Source organism: Xiphias gladius, chromosome 18, assembly GCF_016859285.1.
Source record: "Xiphias gladius isolate SHS-SW01 ecotype Sanya breed wild chromosome 18, ASM1685928v1, whole genome shotgun sequence".
Classification (NCBI taxonomy): domain Eukaryota; kingdom Metazoa; phylum Chordata; class Actinopteri; order Istiophoriformes; family Xiphiidae; genus Xiphias; species Xiphias gladius.
In genome coordinates this window covers 19,753,401-19,774,610 of record NC_053417.1, presented here as the reverse complement: position 1 = coordinate 19,774,610, position 21,210 = coordinate 19,753,401, and the positions used below count along the sequence as shown (strand labels likewise).

General features: G+C 42.2%; 2 protein-coding genes across 14 annotated transcripts in view; both read left to right on the top strand.

Annotated features, from left to right (window-relative positions):
* Positions 1–7,069, top strand: part of LOC120803898 (serine/threonine-protein kinase WNK2) — a 45,934-nt gene extending 38,865 nt beyond the window's left edge. For 8 of the 11 annotated variants that reach the window (XM_040152906.1, XM_040152907.1, XM_040152915.1 and 5 more), the window contains 4 exons: positions 29–127; positions 3,364–3,408; positions 3,940–4,241; positions 4,372–5,389. In XM_040152906.1, coding sequence (XP_040008840.1) covers positions 29–127; positions 3,364–3,408; positions 3,940–4,241; positions 4,372–4,722 — 797 coding nt within the window. In that variant the 3' untranslated portion in view covers positions 4,723–5,389. Of the gene's footprint in view, positions 1–28; positions 128–3,363; positions 3,409–3,939; positions 4,242–4,371; positions 5,390–5,418 lie in introns of those variants that run through there. The other 3 variants (XM_040152912.1, XM_040152910.1, XM_040152911.1) reach the window with 3 other exon arrangements.
* Positions 7,070–7,988: 919 nt separating this feature from the next.
* Positions 7,989–20,219, top strand: brpf1 (bromodomain and PHD finger containing, 1). 3 transcript variants are annotated; one of them, XM_040152962.1, is made up of 16 exons: positions 7,989–8,197; positions 9,061–9,848; positions 10,247–10,436; positions 10,529–10,816; positions 11,324–11,841; positions 12,159–12,348; positions 12,441–12,572; positions 13,003–13,131; positions 13,679–14,060; positions 15,049–15,357; positions 15,483–15,761; positions 15,847–15,994; positions 17,127–17,260; positions 18,030–18,145; positions 18,234–18,388; positions 19,097–20,219. In XM_040152962.1, the coding sequence occupies exons 2-16, from the start codon at positions 9,106–9,108 to the stop codon at positions 19,278–19,280; spliced, it is 3,897 nt and encodes a 1,298-aa protein (XP_040008896.1). In that variant the 5' UTR covers positions 7,989–8,197; positions 9,061–9,105; the 3' UTR covers positions 19,281–20,219. The 3 variants fall into 3 exon arrangements, with proteins under 3 accessions (XP_040008896.1, XP_040008895.1, XP_040008894.1); XM_040152961.1 differs by having other exon boundaries at positions 12,432–12,572; positions 18,033–18,145; XM_040152960.1 differs by having other exon boundaries at positions 12,432–12,572.
* The last annotated feature ends 991 nt before the right edge of the window (positions 20,220–21,210 follow it).

The following is a 21,210-nucleotide window of genomic DNA, read 5'->3' as shown; positions in this document are numbered from 1 at the left end:
TTCTTCCCTCTTATATTCATTTTTACAGGCTGGACGGTTTACCACCAAACGTCAGAGAGAGTCACCTATAAATCTAGTAGCAAACCACGCACTAGATTCCTCAGTGGACCTGTGTCTCTGTCCATCTGTTTGTATTTGTTCTTTTCTATTTCCCTTCACTCATTTCATCTTCTCTTTATTTAACCTACCTCTCTTCTATCAACCAAGTTTTTTATTTTAAATATAGTGGATCTTCTATCTCACTCCTCGCTCTCCTCACAGGCCTCCTCACCTGACATACATCACCCATTTTTTTTTTCTCCTACCACTTGCCCTTTCCCTCAACAACCTCAAAGCTTTTGTTCTGTATATATTTTTTTCTTTTCTTTTTTTGTTCTGACAGCCAGAGGATATCAATCACATACACGTGCGATTTTGGTATGCTAAACTCATATCAAAGTCAGTTGAATCTGTTTAACATAGGCACACTCCACCAGAATAAAAGGCTTGTGCAGCCAGAAAATGTTTCCTTTCCTTCACGCAATCAGTGAAACAGGTCATATTTCTCTCAAGCTTGTGTTTTGGCTTATAACTTTTCTGGAAGTGCCCTCACTTGATACTCCTGTTAGACCCTGTGACAGGTGCAGTAATTGTGGACACTTTTTTGTGGCACTTAAAATTAGGAAATAGTACTGTTGATTCCCAGGCTTGTTTGCCATATCCCAAAAAAGAGCTCACCAAGTATGCCTTCCATTATTAAAATCTATGCCCTCTTAGTGAATTAAGTTCTGTATCAGCCTTTATTTAAAAACCAGGGACCACTGGATTTGTAGTAGCTGATGTGCATTTGCTAAGCATCTGTTGTGTAGGAGTTGAATATCTACACCTGAATCTTGATGGGACAGAAGTAACCCGATCTGAGACCCATGCGTTTTTCATCCCTTTATAAATCAGGCTTTCAATTTGGCAATTTTCAATTTTTTTTTTTTTTTTTTCAAAGTTTGGGCAGTAAAAGGACACTATAAATGTGATAAATTAATCCCACTCTTATATAGTTTACCTGTAGACAGTTGTTGGTGCAATGTGAATTTGACTACAGCCTCTATATGAAGAATTGGAAATTTTCTGACTATGGTGCACCCAAGTGGTGGTATCGCGAAAGGCACTGTGGCACACAGTAATGTATGTAAGACATGCTTAAAACATGCAGACATGTAAAATAGTGAACAAATTAAAAAGAGTGGCCTACAAGCAAAAAGTAATAAATTATGACAGTTACATATTTTCAATTTCATGCAAACTTCTTTGATCCCTTATTTCTGCAGAGCAGTTGCAGGATGACTTCAGACCCGTTATGCCTTGCTTAGGCATTTAGATCCCATGTTGAGATGACAACTAGGTTTCGGCAGTCTGATTTGTTGTTTTGTTTGTTATGCTGAAATAAGATGCTATATCTTAGTAATAAGGCAGTGGCATTCTAAATGTATTGTTGAAAATATTATTGATGGATACAGGTTCAGAGTATTTCCTCTACCTCTTAATATAAAGTGCAACTCTGAGTGTGTCCACCTCCTGGTCTGAATTGCTGGATAGTCTCTTTGATAGCTGCACCGGAACAAAATGTGATTTATCGTGCATTTGTGCACGTATACAGCGTGATTATGGCCATGTGTAATCCTTTTGCAGTGGCCATTTTACCAACATTCTCACAGTGTTCTGTGAGTAATACGTAACGATTTTGGTATTAGTCCTGGTGTAAGTACTGTCTCTGGTGGTCGGAAAGAGTGCAATAGAGCAAAAAGAGTAATTACTGGTTCTATCATTTCAAAATGACCCTAAAGAGTCTGGCCACCGTTCAGTGTCTTGGCATGAGGATGGAAGAGGAAACATTTCCAGATTGTGCATGCCTCTTATTCATCTGTATGTGTGACCTCCAATACTTACAATATTTAATATTAATAATAATAATAACTGTAGGTACTTACCTGTACACAGTCTTTCCTCTGGCAATTATCCACAATCACAGAACCACAGTAACATTCATAACCATTCATTTGTGGGTACAATGCCCCGTCCCTCTCCTCTGCCTTGTGCATTGCTTCTGGCTTTAAAATACAGACCCCAAAAGCACACTGGGGCTTGTGAATGGCTAGTCCTCTCCAAACATGGGCCTGAGGTCAGATCTGAAACAAGAAACTCTGCCTGTTTGTACAAGTGCTTGTTCGTTTGGGAGTGTGTGTGTGTGTGTGTGTGTGTGTGTGTGTGTGTGTGTGTGTGTGTGTGTGTGTGTGTGTGTGTGTGTGTGAGAGAGAGAGAGAGAGAATGCCAAAGCCTTTTTACTCTATTTATTTGTTGTGTTTTTCCATCCACTGTTAATTTTGATAACATCTCCCAAGTCAAGGCACTTTGCCCCAGTCAGCAATCCTGTGTATACTAACACAGAGAAACCCCCCCCAAGCCCTTCCCTGATAGGCAGGGCCCTTTGCTGTGGTAGAGGAGAGCGCTCTCTGTCCCTCATGTTTGGACGGAGAAGACGTGCATGGTGCAGGCGCCAGTCAGGGCACTGATGGAGACTTGCTCCGCCATATGAAGGGCTGTATCATCAATGTTACTACTTTTTTTTCTTTTTTTTTTTCTCCTTCTACCTCTCTTGAGTTACCTGCATGTTTCTGAAAAGTGCTGACTCTGATGAATTCCAGGTAGTATCTGTGTGCTCTTTCAGTTTTAAGTTTAATTTATTTTGGTTTCACATTTTGTTTCACAGGCATTCTCACATCGACAAAGGAAAGTCTTTTTAATCCAGGCTCCAGTCTTCCTTTCTTAGAAAACACTATTATCCTGTAATGATCTCTCCCTACCAACTAATGGACCAATAGTTCACACTAAATCTTATAAATAAATCAAAAATGATCCCACACATTATTTGTAAAGGTAATTAAGATAATAGTGAGTTTACTTTACCAGAATTCTGTCCAACACAACATTGTTTAAAAAAAAAAAAAGGAAACGTTGTCAGTAAGTTTATTTACAAGGCAGCATAAAATCAGATGGTCTCCATCAGGACAAGGTCGTTAGAATGCAAGAACTGATGAATTTGATACATCACAAATGAAGGCCAGGTGTGCTCTCTTTCTTAGGCTTGTCAGGTACACTTTGTAATAGTCAGCTTTTCAAATGATTTCCCATTTTAGAGAGAACACTTAGGCTCTTTCTTCCAGTCTTCCTCACTGATTTTTAAACCCCTTGTGGTCCTTTCCTCTTTCTCTCTCCCTGATTGTTTTTGATAGCTCAATGTGCTTTTGAAGCAGCTTGTCCACATACTTGTGGTGTGCAGTGTGTTCTGGCCTAACTGTTTCTGTCTTGTGCTGTTTTACCTTTTTATAGGGTCCACTCTGAAACGACTATGTCTAGGCAAAGATCGCAGTAGTAGTAACTATCTCATTTACTTTCCTTCTCTCTGTCTTTCTTACTCTGTCCTCACTATTTTAGTAATCCATACTCCATGTTTGTATGTGCACTTTATTTTCTCTTTATTGTTTTGGTACTTTGAAAATCTGGTGGTTCTTGTTGAAAATATGGGTACTCTACAGATTGTTGCATTAATGTACATTTGTTGTTGTTTTTTTTGCATGACAGTGTGCCTACATGCCTCGATTGCTGAATTTTGTCTTTGCTTGCATATCAAACATTTCATGTGTCTATAATTACTCATCTAAGTCGTTTATGTGGCAATCTTTTGGCTCCTATGTTGGCAAAATATAATACAGTTGTAGCTGTAAATACATTTACTCTGGTTTCAACAAAACTAACTATTCTCAGTATTAAAAGTAGGCTTTCATGAAGGTGATATTATAGATTCATTGAGTCAAAAGCCTGAAATTATGCCATACAGTAGCCAACTGATTTGAAAATCATTCTTTTTTGACTGGGCAGATTTTTAAGACTTTGATGTCTTTTTAGGGTCTTCTCTCAGCACCACCACAGCTCAGGCAGCCTCCAGTCAGACACAGCAGTCAATCACCACAGCCACACCCTCACCATCTCCTCAGCCAATCACACGGCTTGCTCAGGTCCAGACGAACAACAGCAACAACAAGAGAGGCACATTCACTGAAGATCTTCACAAACTGGTGGATGACTGGACAAAAGAGACTGTTGCGGCAGCCAATCAACCGCGACCCACCTTGAACCAGATCAAACAGCAGAGACGCCAGCGGGACCTGGGATGCAGAGCGCCACCCATGGGAGCAGCTACACATGAGGTATTTGAAATGGAGATGTGCACTCAGTAATAGATGATTTAGCATCATTGTACTGTGATCTATTACATTTGATGTAATTATGAGGTGTCTTAGGCAATATATTTAGTAAAACAACTCCCTTCTGTTCCAGATGAAATGCCATGTTGGTCCCAGCAAGTTCCAGTTGCCTCTTTCCTGCCCCCTGACTGCTGCTTTAGGCCCTGGTATGCCCCCAAACCTAGCTCCTCACTCCTCAGCAATGCTCACTCCTGGGTACCTTCTGCCAGCAGGGTCCTATGGCGGGATGGTTCCCGGTCCTCTTTACCCTCAGCAGTGGCCCGGCATGCCTAGTCCAGTAGGGTCTGTGGGTCCTGTAGGCCTGCTTGGTGCAACTAGAACGATGCCCTATGGCACAATGGCAAACCCAGGGATCCAAGCCTACCCTCTGGTCATGCACAACCCCGAGAATGGCCCCTGTCCGAAAATCACTAGGACTACCTAATCTGCTAACCAGAATTTGTCAGTGTGTACCCGCAGGATAGTCAACTCTGGGCTGGTTCACCACAGCCACAACTGTACATTATCTAATATTGTAAATAACATGAGAGTGTTGATATTCTTTATATAACACATATATCTGTAGTAAATTTTGTGTGTGTGTGTGTGTGTGTGTGCGCGCGCGCGTGCATGTATGTATGTGTGTATACTATACAGTACATGTTAAGTATGTCTGAATACCTAATGCTTCTTGGCTTTGGTCTTGACTAAACTCAGCCATACAAGACATTTTGTCTGCAGTCATGAAAACATATATCACTATATTCTTCATTACTGCCGTTTTCACGTTGATTTTGCCTTTCTCTGTTTTATGTACACTTTAAACACTACATTGGAATCCAAATACCAGTGGTTTGAAACAGGAACAGTATTTATGATGAAAATATGTGAAGGAATGTAGTGCCTTGAACATTGATTTATAATTTTCTTTTCCTCTGTGAAACAAAGCATGTCTGCATCCAAGTTATTTTAATTGGTGGTAGCTTGCGTGCAAATCTCTTTTTAATGCATTACAGACACTTTTGTTTTTGGTTTACATATGAATGCCCTTGTAGTACTGCACTATTAACACAGTATATGCTCTTATTTAAATAATAAAAATCATGTTTTAACCCTTGTTTACTTTCCACCCCTGTGACAGATGGAATGCCATAGTGGTGAGATGTACCGTTGCCTTGCAGAAACAAATCGTTAATGTACGACTGATGAGAGGAGGAAAAATAATTACGCCAGCAGCCAAAATCCACTCTTTCAGGTCGAATGGTTCAGTTGGACACAGCCTCTTTTTGAAAAGACAACAGATGTGTTGGACAGCAGAAGAGTTGTCAGTGTTGTAGCCTTGTGCTCAGAGGAAAGGCAGTGTCCGGAGCCATATATACTGTACATAGTTCTTTCTACAGTATATGCCTCTGGTAGTGTTCTGATCAGAATGTAGCAGTTAATATGTGACGGCTTGAGGCTTAAAAGTGCAATTTAACCCCATCCACAAAGCTTTGATCGTGGCCTTGCCACAAGCCTTATCTCTGATGTGTGCAGCGGGAGCAAGCTGAAAAGTTGAACAAAGTAACAAATCACTAAGCAACAGACAGAAGTTACCAGGCAAAGTATAAATATTACATATCACCCAGCAAACTCTGAATTCACTACTGCTAAATGTTCCTTCAACTTGGCTGTTCTATTACTCAGCATACACTGTATATAAAATGTTCTGTGCAATCACCAATTAAGTCTGATGTTTTTAACTTATTTGATGCTTAAAGCTTGATTTTTGATGCTGCTATCGTCTGTGGTGATTCCACTGTACAGTTACGCATTCTATTCACACAAGATGGTACTTAAACATAAGACTCTTCAAATTAAATTAACAAATGAGATGCTCACAAAGCAGTGTTATTGCCTTGTGGAAATTTTGATGATGTGTTGATTTCCCAGGTTGCTTTGATGACAGCCTTTTTTTTTTTTTTCTCTTGTCAGTAATATATTGCAAAATTCAAATGATACTTGATGTGGGAGATTTGCACAACAGATAGTCTCCCTTAATTCTAACCTATGTTAAAGTGTTTCCTACAGTGTGTATATAGTGGGTTTCACCGCCTGTACTTTTTTTATCACTGACAAGCATGGCCAACTTTTCATGTTCCACAAGGCAAAGATAAACAATAAAGCTACTATGGTTAAAAATTTCACATCTCCACAACACATTTGAAAGGTTGCGGCACCCCAATCCTTCCAAGCTGTGAATTGTACAGTTTTCTTGTAGTTTATATTTGTACATTTTGTTTGTTTGACTGTTCCGGGGTGATGATGATGGTGGTGGTGGTGGTGGTGGCGGTGTTGGAGGGGTTGCTTTGATGTATATTATTCCATCAATTCAGTTTGAATTGGACTTTTATAGGATATTATGCAGAGTCTTCTGCTTTGGTGAAATACTTCCAGTAGTAAGAGATTTCTGTTCTCTGTCACTTGTATCTGGTATGTTTTGTTCCACCTCCCTCACTGCAAACTCATCACGAGCAGAAGAGGGAAGGACTATTGTTGCCATATTTATTTGGGTGCAGTGGTAAAACTGAGATCTGAAATGCACCGAGGGGGAGATGCCCTGACAGTTCCTAGTCTGCTCATCTCACTTCTCTCTGGACAGCATTGCCCCCTGGTGAATGTGCGCTGATTGTCAGAGGCTTGTATTTAAACTGTGTGGGATTGCTTCTGCCTGCTGTATGTCCCACTGCATTACCCCACCCTACCTTGCTGCACTCTAATCACAGACTGTATGTTGAGAGAGAAATAAATATTATTTTGTGCTTGATGCCTTGTGTCATTGTTTTTATTCCCCTTTGAATTTATTGAGGCCATATTTTAGGAAAAGTACATATCTGAATAAGCTGATGTAACATTGAGTTGGAAAAAAAAACGGAATGAATTCAATCACAAATTCTCAATCGAGAGTGGGTATATTTTTCCCTAAATAGAGGATGTGCAAGTTTTATAGACTTACTTGAAAATGATATTCACACTCAGCCCTGCCCGACATCTTTGAAACTAAGCCACAGATTCGCGACATTCAATACAAAATAACATTTGGGAAAATATCGGTCGAGTATAAACGAAAAATAAATAATCTAGTAAACGTTAAGGAGAGAGTATCATTTATGTTATTATGAAATCTTGGTTAAAATAGACAATCGTGCTTTGTTTTAACACCAAAGTCGAGAGATAGCGCCTGCTTTGTGTGGCGAATGTGTCAACTCGCGTCTGAGGCGTAACGTTTGCAGCAATGGTTGCCCCTTTTGTTCAACCGAGTTTCTGAATTATTCCCAACACAATGAAATGATCGGGGTCTTATGTTGTTTCATAAAATCATTTCAATGTACCTACGCTTCCTGCGATCTCGTCTGGGATTATCTAATGTATTAAAAACGATCCGCAGCCCTTCCGATCTGGTGTGAGGTTTCCGAGGCACGCAGTCTTGAGGAACGTGGAGTAGTAAGTGTTTATAACGTTAGTTCAGATCTGTAGCGATAAACGGTTGAAGGCTCGTTTTCTGGCAGAATTGGGTCACATTTTGACTATTGTAAGCTCACCGTAGACGTAATTTTGTTGTTTTAGTAACAATAAAAACACAACACACGAAGTAGTAAAGCCCTAAAACAAAATAAGTCTGGCTTTTTTTTTTTCCTCGTATCGCACATTTCAGGGCTATTTCACAACAGAGGAGGAGACCCAATTGGTTGATAAACCTTAGATATTTGATCAAATAATAACCCCGATCACGTATGATATAGTAGTTTGGTAAACGCGCGAAACCAGACCTTATATTGTCATTTTGCTGCTCAGGGTCTGGTATTCACAGGATGAGGTCATTGTGGAGGGAAACACTGTAGAGGGCTGAGTGGTCGTCTAAGTTACAGTCAGGCTACAGTGTATGTAACTTCAAACACTCTTTTGTTTATTAGTTGTTGCTGATTGTACCAAAAATGCTCTGTTACGTTAAAGGGACGCCTTTCTTTGTGTAGCTAACGTCTGCCCTGTGAATACAGCTACAATTTAGCACGCGAATTAAACCAACTAGTTAACGTTGCCGGGCTGAATGAAACACTCAGCTTCGATTAAGATGAAAAATTAACAGGCAGTTGAAAAAAGCTAGTTTGTAACACTGACTTGTCAGAGGTGGCTGTATTCTCTATAGCTATGCTATTTGGGAAGTGAATTGTTGTTGTTGTTTGCTAGTTGCTGTTAGCTTGCTGGCTAGCAGCGCCAGGCTGCAATGTTTCATTGTTTAAGGAGGAAGCTGCAGCAAAATGCTACGGCTAACGTTAGCTGGACTAGAATGCATTAAGTCCTCTGGTTAGCTTAGGTGTTTTCAAGCTAAACTTGACCTGTGTACTGTTTCGCCTGCCTTTTTTCTAAGCTATGGGCTGTAAACACGCTTAAATTTACTGCCAACAAGAATTACTGTTGAGCCGTTTGTTTCACTGCACGATAACTGAACGTAACCGCAGTTAGCAGCAGGAGCAACAAATATTGACCTAAATCGCACCTGTTATTTCAGTGACAGAACATAACAATTTGTTTGCTATTGAGAGTGGGGATCGTGGTCACGTGACTGCACCATAACAGGTGCACAATATGCAGGCACGACTTGTCTAGACTGGTGTCTCTAACAGCTACAGTTCAGTGGTAGTAGTTAATATGTAACTCGTGTATTATGAACCCCTAACATAGCAGTCAGAATGGAGTCTCTGGAATTGATCCTGCTGTGGTTCTTTGTGTTCCCCTGTTTCAGATGTAATCCTGTACAGCATCTGTCCCAGCAGTGGCTGTTGGCACAATGGGGCTGGACTTTGACGTAAAGACATTTTGTCACAATCTGCGGGCCACCAAGCCCCCTTATGAGTGCCCAGTGGAGACCTGCCGTAAGGTTTACAAGAGCTACAGTGGCATTGAGTATCACCTTTACCACTATGACCATGACAACCCAACTCCTGCACAGGCTGTACCCCAGAAGAAGAGAAAGGGGCGGCCTCCTCGTGCATCACTGGCCGGGTCAGGAGATACAGATGATGGTGGAGGCAATGGAGGTGGAGGACCGGGGCACGGGGGGAACACCCCTGGTAGCCCCAACCGGTCCGAGCGTTCTCACTCCCCCGGCAGAGAGACAATGACCTATGCCCAGGCACAGCGCATGGTGGAACTGGAGATTCAAGGACGCATTCATCGCATTAGTATCTTTGAGAACATTGATGTGGTGTCGGAGGAAGACAGTGATGCAGAGGATACTCCCCCGCCTGGTACTGGTGGGAGTGGTGGAGGTGTTTGTAACGGTAGTGACGGTGGAGCCGGAGGTAGCGAGTTAGGAGGGAGCGGCAAGGACCGGCCAGATATCCCATCTTCTAATGGGGGCAAAGCCACCCCAAAATCTGGGAAGCATAAGAGTAAAGAAAAGAAGAAGGATGGCTCATCGCATCATCACAGCGCTCAGTCCGGGCCTGCAGTCAAGCTCCCTGAGGCGGTGTTCAGAGAGCTGGACCAAGAGAGACCTGACGCCCCTCCCCGGCCGTCATCTTACTACAGGTCTGCATTGAGAAGTATAATCTGGTTCATTAATAATTACATAGCAGGTATAATAATTAGAGGCGGAATTATTTGTTAAGTACATGGCAGGCATATTAAAGGCAAAGGCAATTTTTATTGGGGTGCATGTATAGAGGAGGCACCTGCTTTTATACAGAAAATAGATTTGGAAATATTTAAGCACACAACTACACAGTCACCACGTTTGCAGTTGTGCAGCTCATTGTTGTGCATGTACCAGGAAAGTAAATTGACCTCAGATTTCTCATATTATTCTTTCATTATTTCCTTTTTCTACAGAAAGGTGAAGTGGGTGCTAATCCTACACTCCCAAATAATGACATGCTTTTCTCCCCGTGTATATAATAATACATGTTTTTCTCTTCTCTGGCGTTCAGGTACATCGATAAGTCTGTGGAGGAGCTGGATGAAGAGGTAGAGTATGACATTGATGAGGAGGACTACATCTGGCTTGACATCATGAACGACAAGCGGCGGCGTGATGGTGTGACACCCATACCTCAGGAGGTCTTTGAGTACCTCATGGACCGCTTAGAGAAGGAGTCCTACTTTGAGAGCCACAACAAGGTAGCTGAATTTGTATACTAAGAGGAAGATGATATTTTAACACTGAAACATATATAGAGAATCTGATCTCTCCTCATGCTCCTTTCTCTCAGGCAGACCCCAGTACCCTAATTGATGAAGATGCTGTCTGCTGCATTTGTAACGATGGAGAGTGTCAGAACAGCAATGTGATCCTGTTCTGCGACATGTGTAACCTGGCGGTGCACCAAGAGTGCTATGGCGTGCCCTACATCCCAGAGGGCCAGTGGCTATGTCGTCGTTGCCTGCAGTCTCCAAGTCGAGCTGTGGACTGTGCTCTCTGTCCCAACAAGGGAGGAGCTTTTAAACAGACAGACGATGCGCGCTGGGCACACGTAGTGTGCGCCCTCTGGATCCCAGAGGTAAATTCATACACCACCACATGCATGTTTGATTAGAATTAAATAATCATGCAGATATTGAGGCGCTCTGCATTGTTCAATCTGTCCTTCACGTAGATTTCAGTATTAGTCTCCATCTCCCTCAGAATCAGAGGCTCTTCAATTTTCCACAGTGCATTAGGATTTTATCTTAGTAATTCGTGCTTACACATTCCAAGACTGTGAGGATGATACAGGGATGCAACAGAGATGTTGTCAGAATATTAAGCATATATGTACTGTACATATATTGACGTTTTCTCAGCTCTTTTGGTCACATTTTACGTGCAAGCGGTGTGATAAATAGCACTAGATGCATGAATCATAAAATGCAAAGCACAACTAAAATGATCTATAGCCAGTTGAATATCATCTGTTAATGTACAGTTTAGCAGTACATGACTGACTCAGTCAGTCTGTTATCTCGTTACTACCCTAACCCTTTGATTAGAGTATTGCAATAAAGTGAATGTTGCTGCTTTTCCTTAGGTCTGCTTTGCCAACACAGTCTTTCTGGAGCCGATTGATAGTATTGAGCACATCCCTCCTGCACGCTGGAAACTCACCTGCTACATCTGCAAGCAGCGTGGTTCAGGTGCCTGCATCCAGTGTCACAAAGCCAACTGTTACACAGCCTTCCACGTCACCTGTGCCCAGCAGGCAGGCCTCTATATGAAAATGGAGCCTGTCAGAGAGACTGGGGCCAATGGCACCTCTTTCAGCGTCCGTAAGACAGCTTACTGTGACATCCACACACCGCCAGGATCAGCCCGACCTTTGGGAGGAGTAGGCGGGGCCAGTATGGGTTCATCCCACAGTGAAGGAGAGCTGGAGGAGGATGACGAGCCCAGCATCGGCCACGATGATGACTCCAAGGGCTGGAGCTCTGAGCGAGCCAAGAGGGCAAAGGCAAAATCCAGGCTGAAGATGAAGAGAGCAAGGAAGATCTTAGCTGAGAGGAGAGCTGCTGCGCCAGTGGTGTCTGTGCCCTGTATACCTCCCCACAGGTAGGCACACACACTGCCTATTGCACCTTTACTGTATGTGTTTTTTCGCAGCTCCAAGAGGCACATATACCTGTTTACCTTTTTATACCAAACAGTATGTGGAAAAGCAGGTTGACCAGAATCCAAATCATCACTTGTTAGGATGACTTAGGTTCAAGTGCCTTCATTTGTTCATTTTATAACAATCTCCAGAGGTGCTGTTCTGTTAATCACCCTTACCTCCTGGAGCAGAAGAGACTTCCCATACCACAATAAAGAAAGTTTTTCATCTATGACACGGGAGTACAAGAGATAAAGTAGTGTTTGTTTATCTCCAGGCTCAGCAAAATCACCAGTAATTTGACGGTACCCAGGAAGAGCCAGTTCATGCAACGACTTCACAGCTACTGGACCCTGAAGAGGCAGAGTCGCAATGGTGTACCTCTGCTGCGCCGGCTCCAAACCCACCTGCAGTCACAACGACATATTGACCCACTCCCACCACAACCTTCGTCGCAGCTTCCTTCAGTAAGAAATTTTACGGTATACTATCATAATTCTATACTCGCTCATTCAGTTGTCTTAACATGTTTGTGGGGTTATGCTTACTGGTGTTGCAGAGGGACAGCGAGGAGAAACAGACTGCTTTAAAGGAGCAGCTGAAGGCATGGCAGAGACTGAGGCACGACCTAGAGAGAGCCAGGCTACTGGTGGAGCTCATCCGCAAGAGGGAAAAACTCAAGAGGGAGACGGTGAGACAGAAATTAAATTTATATCTGTCACTAACCAAAAGCTTAATACAAGCAATAGGTGCCAAAATTAATTATAAGAATTTATTTGTTGTGGTCAGGTCTGGGGTGCGTGGGAGGGTAATGTGCTGCTGGGAAGCTCTGACATAGCCAACATTTAAGATTCGGATGCAAAAACAGTCATGAGCTAATTTTTCCGATCTACATTAGTGCACATTCATCATACAATTTGTGGTCATTCCCCTATTTGCCTTTTCCTTAAATACAAGCAACCTAGTGCTGTCACATGGGGTGTGGATACACACATACATTTGAGTTGAAGTGGTGCACACACGTAAATACACAGTTCCTGCCGCACAGAGTACACAACCCTGCACTTTTTATTCATTCAGTCAGCACTTGCACATTGTTAAAAAAATGTGTCTGTGTTCAGATTAAAGTGCAGCAGATGGCGTTGGAGATGCAGCTGACTCCTTTCCTGGTGCTGTTGAGGAGTACGTTGGAACAGTTACAGGAAAGAGACACGAACAATTTTTTCACTGAGCCTGTACCACTGGCAGAGGTAAACGCACATAGTCTCTCACTCACACACACTCACTCATACACACACACACAAACACACACACACACACACACATACACACACAAGACGTTTGCATAATTGATTTAAGTTTGTGACCGCTTTTCATATCAATGTGATTTTTTTTATTGAATTTGATAAAATTGGTTTATTTATGTTTATCTTCCCCTTATTTGTTCTATTGCATTTATTATTTATTTGTAATAATTTATTGATACAGTACAATACTTATTTGTATAATAAACTCCCTGGCCTCTTTCTTAGGCACGCCTTAACATTTTAATGCAAACTAGTACTACACCTCTGTCAAATTCTACCTTTTATGAAACTTATAATGGCCAGTTTTTATTGTTAAAACTGTCTGAGGGTCCGACTCCAGTCCTGAACTGTCATTTAATGAAGGATATAATTAAGTTTCATACCAATAACAACTTTCGTGACTTCACACTCAAATCTGCATTGGAAATTCAAAAGGTTATCAGAACGTGCAGGTGATGCCTCTGTCTGATCTCTACCCACTACTCTCCAGGTGCCAGACTACCTGGACCATATTGACACTCCAATGGATTTCCAGACCATGTGGAATCTGCTGGAGTCCCATCGCTACCTCACTTTTGAGGCCTTTGAGGCAGACTTCGGCCTCATTGTCAACAACTGCCTCAAGTACAACGCCAAGGACACTGTCTTTTATCGTGCTGCCCTGCGGCTCAGAGAAATGGGTGGGGCTGTAATAAGAACAGCCAGGCGCCAAGCTGAACGGATCGGCTTCGACTATGAGACTGGCATGCACCTCCACCGAGAGCCGAGTCCAGACAGTCAGCGTGACCAAGAGAGAGAAAGGGAGAGGGAGAGGGAGCGGGAGCGAGACAGGGATAGAGAAAGAGACCGGCCATTGTCTTCTAATGAAGATGGTAAGCGATTTTGCACTTCGGTTTTCAGCAGCCAAAGCAGTTGTTTCATGAACAAAAAATGAAAAATAGGTCAGAGGCAAAATATTTCAAATGTTTTATCTTTGGCAAAGAGAACTTCTGTATTGTCCAACCACATTTTGTGGCTAATCAATACCTTACATTTGCGGAAGATGCTATATATTCTAAAATGACAGACTCAATGCATGAACACTTGGCAGGCTAGAAGCTAAAAGAAAATTTACACTTCTGCCTCATTTCACTGTATTGCACAGTGTGAGTGAAATACCGGATGGAATTAGGGTGGAAGAGAGATGGGAGGAGGTTGGGAGTTGGAGTGTCTGGATGGCACAAAGGGATAGAAGGCTCAGAGTGTGAATTGTGGTTCTAGTAGAGATTACGTTAAAAGAAGAGTGAACGGTAATAGGGATATACAAAAGTTTAGCTTTCTAGGCTCTTTGATTTTTTTTTTTTTTTCCATGTTTGTTGAATGTCAGTGACAATACTTTCCTTGTCACATGCATTAAGCATTGAAACAGTATTAGGGTGTGTGGATTAAGAGTGGATTAAGATGCTGAATAAGAATATTCTGTATAGAAAGAAAAGACATCTTTGGCACAGTAAAGCCTCTTTACCAGTAGATGGTGCATGTCATTCATGCAACTGAGGAGCTAAAAACATCATCACAAATTGTCTTTACTTGTGAAAACTGTGTTTCTCACTTTTTCTTCTTCTTATTTCTTTGGTTTAAAAGCAAGCTCTATCCATGTTTGTTACTAGATTAAGTGCTGCTGAGCCCCTTGTGCATTTCTGAGCAGCCTCAGATCAAGTTTAGTGAATCCTGCAGATACGCTAAATTTGGTACTAGCATAAAGGTGTCACCTGTCTGGTAGCACAGAAATTCTACCAAACATACTGACCGTAGTAGTGTTAGACTCCCTTACTTCCTCTGAAGTTGTTTACCAGCTGTTTCTCTCTGTGCCTCTCACAGACCTGCTCCTGCCAGAGAACAGGCGACGGCTACCACTGGAAGAGCAGCTGCATTACCTGCAGGCGCGTCTTGACGAGGTCAGCTCAGGGAAGCACAGCATTGGTCAGTCTCGTAGAGCCAAAGCTCTGCGAAAAGAGATCAGTGTCATCAAGAGGAAGCTTGCACACCAGCGGGAGGGAGGCTCCGGCATGGGGGGCCGGGAGTCTGTGGGAGGAGGAGACCGGGGTTCTTCTCTCCCCCATCACCCATCCTCTTCAGGACACCACGACGAGGGGGGAGAAAGCAGCAGCCAGGAGATTGGTGGAAAAGGTGCGTTTAGGAAGATGTAAAATATCATTAATGTGTTACATGGAAATGATAACAGCTGGTGAAATAAAGTAACGTAATAAACATTTGCTTGCATATCTAACTTATAAACCTCTCTCATCTTCAAGATATGAGTGTTTCCTCGTCTGCCCTGGCTCCAGAGGTTGGCCGTCGGACATCTGTCCTCTTCTCCAAGAAGAATCAAAAAATGACTGGACCTCCCAAAAGGCCAGGACGCCCTCCCAAGAACAGGGATGCTGGCTACGCTGGGGCAGGGGTAAGCCAAAGCCCTATTGGTCCCCCACAGCTGCCCCTGCTGTCACCAGCCAGGCAGAGGAAGAGGCCCCGCAGCCCCCACAGCAGCTCCACCTCTGACAGTGACAGTGACAACGACGACCTGCTGCCAGGTACAGTAGACACATGAACAATGAACTTATAATTTTCAATCTTTGAGTCACAAGCTCTCTTCCCCCTCTCTTCTCTTTTCTTCAGGTTTGCCAAGTAATGGCTTTGATGGAGGAAACCAGCCAGTGACAGAGAGCTTCCGCGTGTACAGAAATGAGCCTCGTCTCCCTCGTTCCAGTTCAGACTCTGAGTCCACAACCAGCAGCAGCAGTAGTGCTGCTTCTGACAGGACCAGGTGATTAGTGCACAAATTGTATATTCACAAGGCTGTCAAAGCAATATGCATGTTGTTCCTCAATGCTCCTCTAATCCACAGTTTTTCTATTACCAATAAATCAGGTGACTACGTGTAAGGTGAAAGGGGTCATTTGCAGTAACAAACCCACAGAGACTTATCAGCCATCTCTGCAGCCTTATTGAGATTTTTAGCCTCTTTTAGCTCATCAACACAAATTTACTACTATGTTTTAGTCCCACTGCTCGCTCTCTCAGGCAGCTGTTTTAAGCAAGCTCGCTCAGGTAAACCCACCGTAAAGCAGATAGACAAAGTTTATGATTAACAGGTGACATCTTAGTCATACCAACTTTATAAAGCAATATTATGCAAGAGCAGTGTGTTTGCAAGCTTGTTGTGCCTCCAAGTGGCCAGAAAAAATCATTTGATGCAGTTTTAAAAGAACAATTGGACATTTTTTGAAATAAACGTATTTGCTTTCTCCTCACTGTGACGTTGCGAGACAGCCTGCGGGGACGCTAGGCAGTCACTGCTCCTAGCTGCTGGTCAACAAGAAACCTTTCCTGCATATAAATCCTTGTGAAACTGCAACTTGACATATTTTGCATTTAGTTTATGCACAGATTAAAAAAAACAAGATAGCGTGTGTTAATTACTGAACTTTTGCTGGTAGGCAAATTTTATGAATTTTGGAGGGAGCCAGCTGTTTTCCCCACTGTAATTCCTGATTTCTTTATGAGAATGCTTGCCATAAAGAAATCAGAAATCACAATGCATCATACATTAACTATGGAACTATCTTAAGCTTTGATTGTTCCACAATTAATGCAGAGGTAGGGGAGTGGTACTGATCCTCTCATCCAACTCTCAGTAAGGAAGAAAATTTCCAAGTACTAATCTCAAAGGTTACAATGGGTTTTAAGCAGCATTTTGTTTTTAGTAGCACTAAACAGGAAAAATATGAAACCACAAGAAAATAAGATCATCAGCAACTTCTTGTTTACCTCAACCGTTAATTTATCAACAAGAGTGGTTAGCTGCATTTTATAGTTTCATCTTTGACCAGTCAAATTGTAAACACTTTTAACAAAGTTATACGCATCTTTATAGTCCTGTCTCTCTTCTCTCTCAGTACGACCCCCTCTAAACAGGGCAGAGGAAAGGCATCGTTCTCTCGCTCTGCCTTCCAGGAAGACAGCAGTGAGGAAACATCTGGCACCGAAAATGATTCATACTCAGTTGGCGGATCACGGGGCGTTTCACATTGTAAGCACATTTACCCAAACTCAAATCACATACACACACCCATGTGTCAGTCCATACACATTAAGCTTCTATTTATTACTTTGACATTGAATGACTTAATGTGGTTGGTAATTCAGTACGGGAAAGCTACAGTATCTTTAAAGTCTGTAACCAAACAAATTAGTTTAATTTACTTGCTTTGCCACTTATAATGTCTTTTACATTTTCCTGGAGCCTGACTTAATAAATTAAACATGCAGTGCCCCTTGCATTCTATGATATTCTGTTTTGTTTTCTGTTTTAACTTTGTTTTTGTGACAACAATTCATACCAAAAATGATCAACCTTCCTATTTATTCCACCAAAAAAGAAACCGGACAGAATTGGTCCTTATGGTACAAAAATCAAAACAGAACCACACAGTAGCACATATCAAAGCTAGTACAAGGGTACTTGCAGGACACAGCTACTTATTTTCTTGTCAGTGCTGGATTTCCTGTGAAAAGTTAAAATTCTAATGAAAAAGCTTAGAATGACTCATGAGCAGCTTAGGTAATAGGAAAGGCCAGGCCTAAATATAGGCCTGGCAGCTGCTGCAGTGAAAGTGTTGCATGTTCAAGCTCAAATGGAAACCTAGACATCTGCTTAGGACACCCAATGCAGCTCTAACCCAGTCTTGTAACTGGATCCTTAATAAACAATTCAGTGGTGTCATTACAGAAACAGTTTATCATTACAGTGGCTGAAAGTGCTGTTTCATAATGGTGACTGTCCTCCTGTTCCCGGTCAGTAGTGCGTGGCCGGGCCAGGTCAGGATGCTGGATGACATCTGATGACTATTCTTCTCTGGAAGCTCTGGACCTGGTGTGGGCCAAGTGCAGAGGATATCCTTCATACCCTGCTCTGGTGAGCCACCAATAAACAACACAAATAGGGCATTCTGTAGGTTAATGACTGTATTTGTAATCCCTATCTTGCCACCCTTTGCCTGCAGATAATAGACCCAAAGATGCCCAGGGAGGGGGTTTTCCACCGGGGCGTCCCAATCCCTGTCCCCCCTTTGGATGTGCTGAAACTCGGGGAGCAAATGACCCAGGAAGCCAGGGAACACCTCTTCCTGGTTCTCTTCTTTGACAACAAGAGAACCTGGTCAGTGCTCTGGGTCATCTTGACTCGTCTTTTTCAGTTCACTAATTTTATTGTCACTAATTATTCTCAAGTTTTGTCTCTACCTTGTTTGTTCTCACTGACAGACTGTCTTTCCAGGATGATGATGAAATTTAAAATAATATACAAGAGACAAGCAAAGTAGGCTTCTGATGTCACTGGATGTGTGCATACAAGATACTCTGTTGTATTACTTCAAAGGAACCTGCACTCTTTGTACTGACGTGCAAGACGACAGAAAATTTTGCAAAAATAGGGCAAACGTGGTTTTTGCGAATAGAAGTGGAGGGAAAGACCACACATTCTTTTAGGTCATTCTGTGCTGCACAGTTACTCATGCTCAAGGTTTGCTTCTAAGTTCCAACGTGAGAAACTTGATGACAACGACGTTTGTCATTATTAACCACTGGGATGATCCCTTTAGTGTGCATTCAGAAAGTCAACTGCTTGTAGTCATACCCTGTAAAGTGCCTAAACCCAGGAGTTTAAAAAAGAAAAAAATGTATCTTCTATCCTATTTATCTTCTACTTGAAATGACTTGGCCTGTCTTTCCTTCAGAGAACTTATTTTTTTCTCACATTAACAAGCTTTTTTTTAATGCATGTTTAACTATAAATTAAATGCACTGTACCTCTGATGGGGGGGAAAAAGTTTAACACTTGACTGTATATGTATTTGTGTGCATGCAGGCAGTGGCTGCCGCGCTCTAAGCTGGTGCCGCTCGGAGTGGACCAGGAGCTGGACAAGGAGAAGATGCTGGAGGGCAGGAAATCAAACATCCGCAAATCAGTGCAGGTGGCCTACCACCGGGCCATGCAGCACCGCAGCAAGGTGCAGGGAGACCCGAGCAGCGAAACCAGCGACAGTGACTGAACACAGACAAACCTTATGTGTTGGTCCTTGCAGGTGTTGTGGAGTATATGTTTCTCTATAGAGAGCCCAGCCCTACATCACGGAACACAAGTAATAGTGCCAGTGGCACCAAGTGGAAAAAGAACTCCGATGCATTAGCCCCAATCCACGCACACCCATGCACACTAAGCCGTATTTAATCTGACATGTAAAATACTGTATTTAAGAGAATTGCAAAAAAAAATGGTATTAATGGTAGTGATGGAAAAATATGCTATGTTCAAAATCATGAATCAGAATATTACTTGTATGTGGTCGATATATATATGTTTAATAACAAATGAGATGATGGTTTACAAACTCAAAAAATGAACATAGTATTACATTATGATGGATACACAACTCTGCATCTCCCTGTCGTTCTTACACATCATTCACACGTGTAATTTTACATGTGTGAACAGGGAAATGCATGTAGTGTACATTAAATCCACACTGTGGGTGTGACTGGGAATGCCATCGCTCTAGCATTCATCACCCAACTCTCCAAAAAAAACAAAAAAAAAAAAACAAAACAAAGGCCTGGTGCTAGTGTCGTTTCTCAGTGGAGCACAAAGAGAGACTGTGGCAGCCTGAACTGAGGGCAAGCCAACGTTGATGTTATTTATTCTGCTTACTCCTTAACAAGGTCAACAAGCTTGTTTCATCATGGACTACTTCTAATCACTCCAACTACACAAGATGTCATTGTGTGGTTCTTTTCATGGGTCTCCCGTTTTTACAGTTTTGGTAACGGACGTCTGTGTCACACAGGCCACTGGTCATGGAATAATGAGGACTAAACGGAAACACATGATCGCCTCTCTGTCTGTCTTAGTCTCAGGCTGATGGCTTTAGAACTTTTATATATACAGATTACATAAAGATAGAAATTTAATAAAAAGAATTGAGTTTTTTAAACTTGTGGGTTATGTTGTGGTCACTGTGTGTCTGAGAGTGGACTGTTTGTTGACCTTCAGAATTCTTCCTGGATTTCTGCGTGATTGCTTGTGGGGAATATTGCTGTGTTCAGCATAAAACTGATCTGCCCATTAGTTCTTTCCATGGAAATTGCGACTAAGAAGTGCTGCTCAAGACTCAACCCGCTGTATGATACTGATAAGAGAGTGATAGCACTACACTTAAGTTCAGCTACAAGCTACGCCCTCAATGAACACGACCAGTCAGGTTTTATGTTTCTTTAGGATATTTTACACTACAAAGACAAGTATATGCTCAAGGGTCCTTCTGCCTAAACCCTCAAGTTCACTTCCTCTTCTATAAAAGCATAAACGCTGTATGTGTCCAAACATCTGATATGTTGAGGATATATAGTATAATACCTGGCTCTACTCAAAGGCTTATGCTCAGTTCTGATGTTTATCATGCCGAAAACACCCTCTTCTCGTAAGTGTCAATAGTTGGCTTCTCTGTGTGGGTGTGACAGCTAATGTAGATTTACCAGAAGTTCCTCACACTGCCTCTGCAGGTTTCTTGCCCCCTTTCATAACTTATGGTACTGTATGTATTAAGCACAGACTCACTGTTCACCGGTTGTACTGTTAAGACAACCTATACAAAAACACACATACCATGTCTCATTATTATGCCTGTCTGGCTGCCTGTTTTTGTTTTTTTTCCTTTTTTTTTTTCCTAATTTTGCTGTACTGTATGAGCTCATTTGCCTGTGATGACAAATATCTCCCAAACTGAATTTTCGATCAAGCTTTCCACACATGATAAAGATCCCCCCACATAACTGGGACACTCCCTCACAACTGATAAGCATCAGTGGTTTTGACAGAATGTGGCTAGCATAGGAAGTGATGTTAAGGTGTTGTGGACACCTGGATTTTCCTACCAATGCCCTGTTTAGTTTTCCGATCTAGTTGTTAACAATCACATCTGGTGT

What these genes read in the sequence shown, in the direction of transcription:
- brpf1 (XM_040152960.1), top strand. Translation starts at nt 9,106, where the DNA reads ATGGGGCTGGACTTTGACGTAAAGACATTTTGTCACAATCTGCGGGCC. An exon ending in ACTTTGAGAGCCACAACAAG is followed by an intron (nt 10,437 to 10,528) that starts GTAGCTGAATTT and finishes CCTTTCTCTCAG; the next exon opens with GCAGACCCCAGTACCCTAAT. An exon ending in GCTGCTTCTGACAGGACCAG is followed by an intron (nt 15,995 to 17,126) that starts GTGATTAGTGCA and finishes CTTCTCTCTCAG; the next exon opens with TACGACCCCCTCTAAACAGG.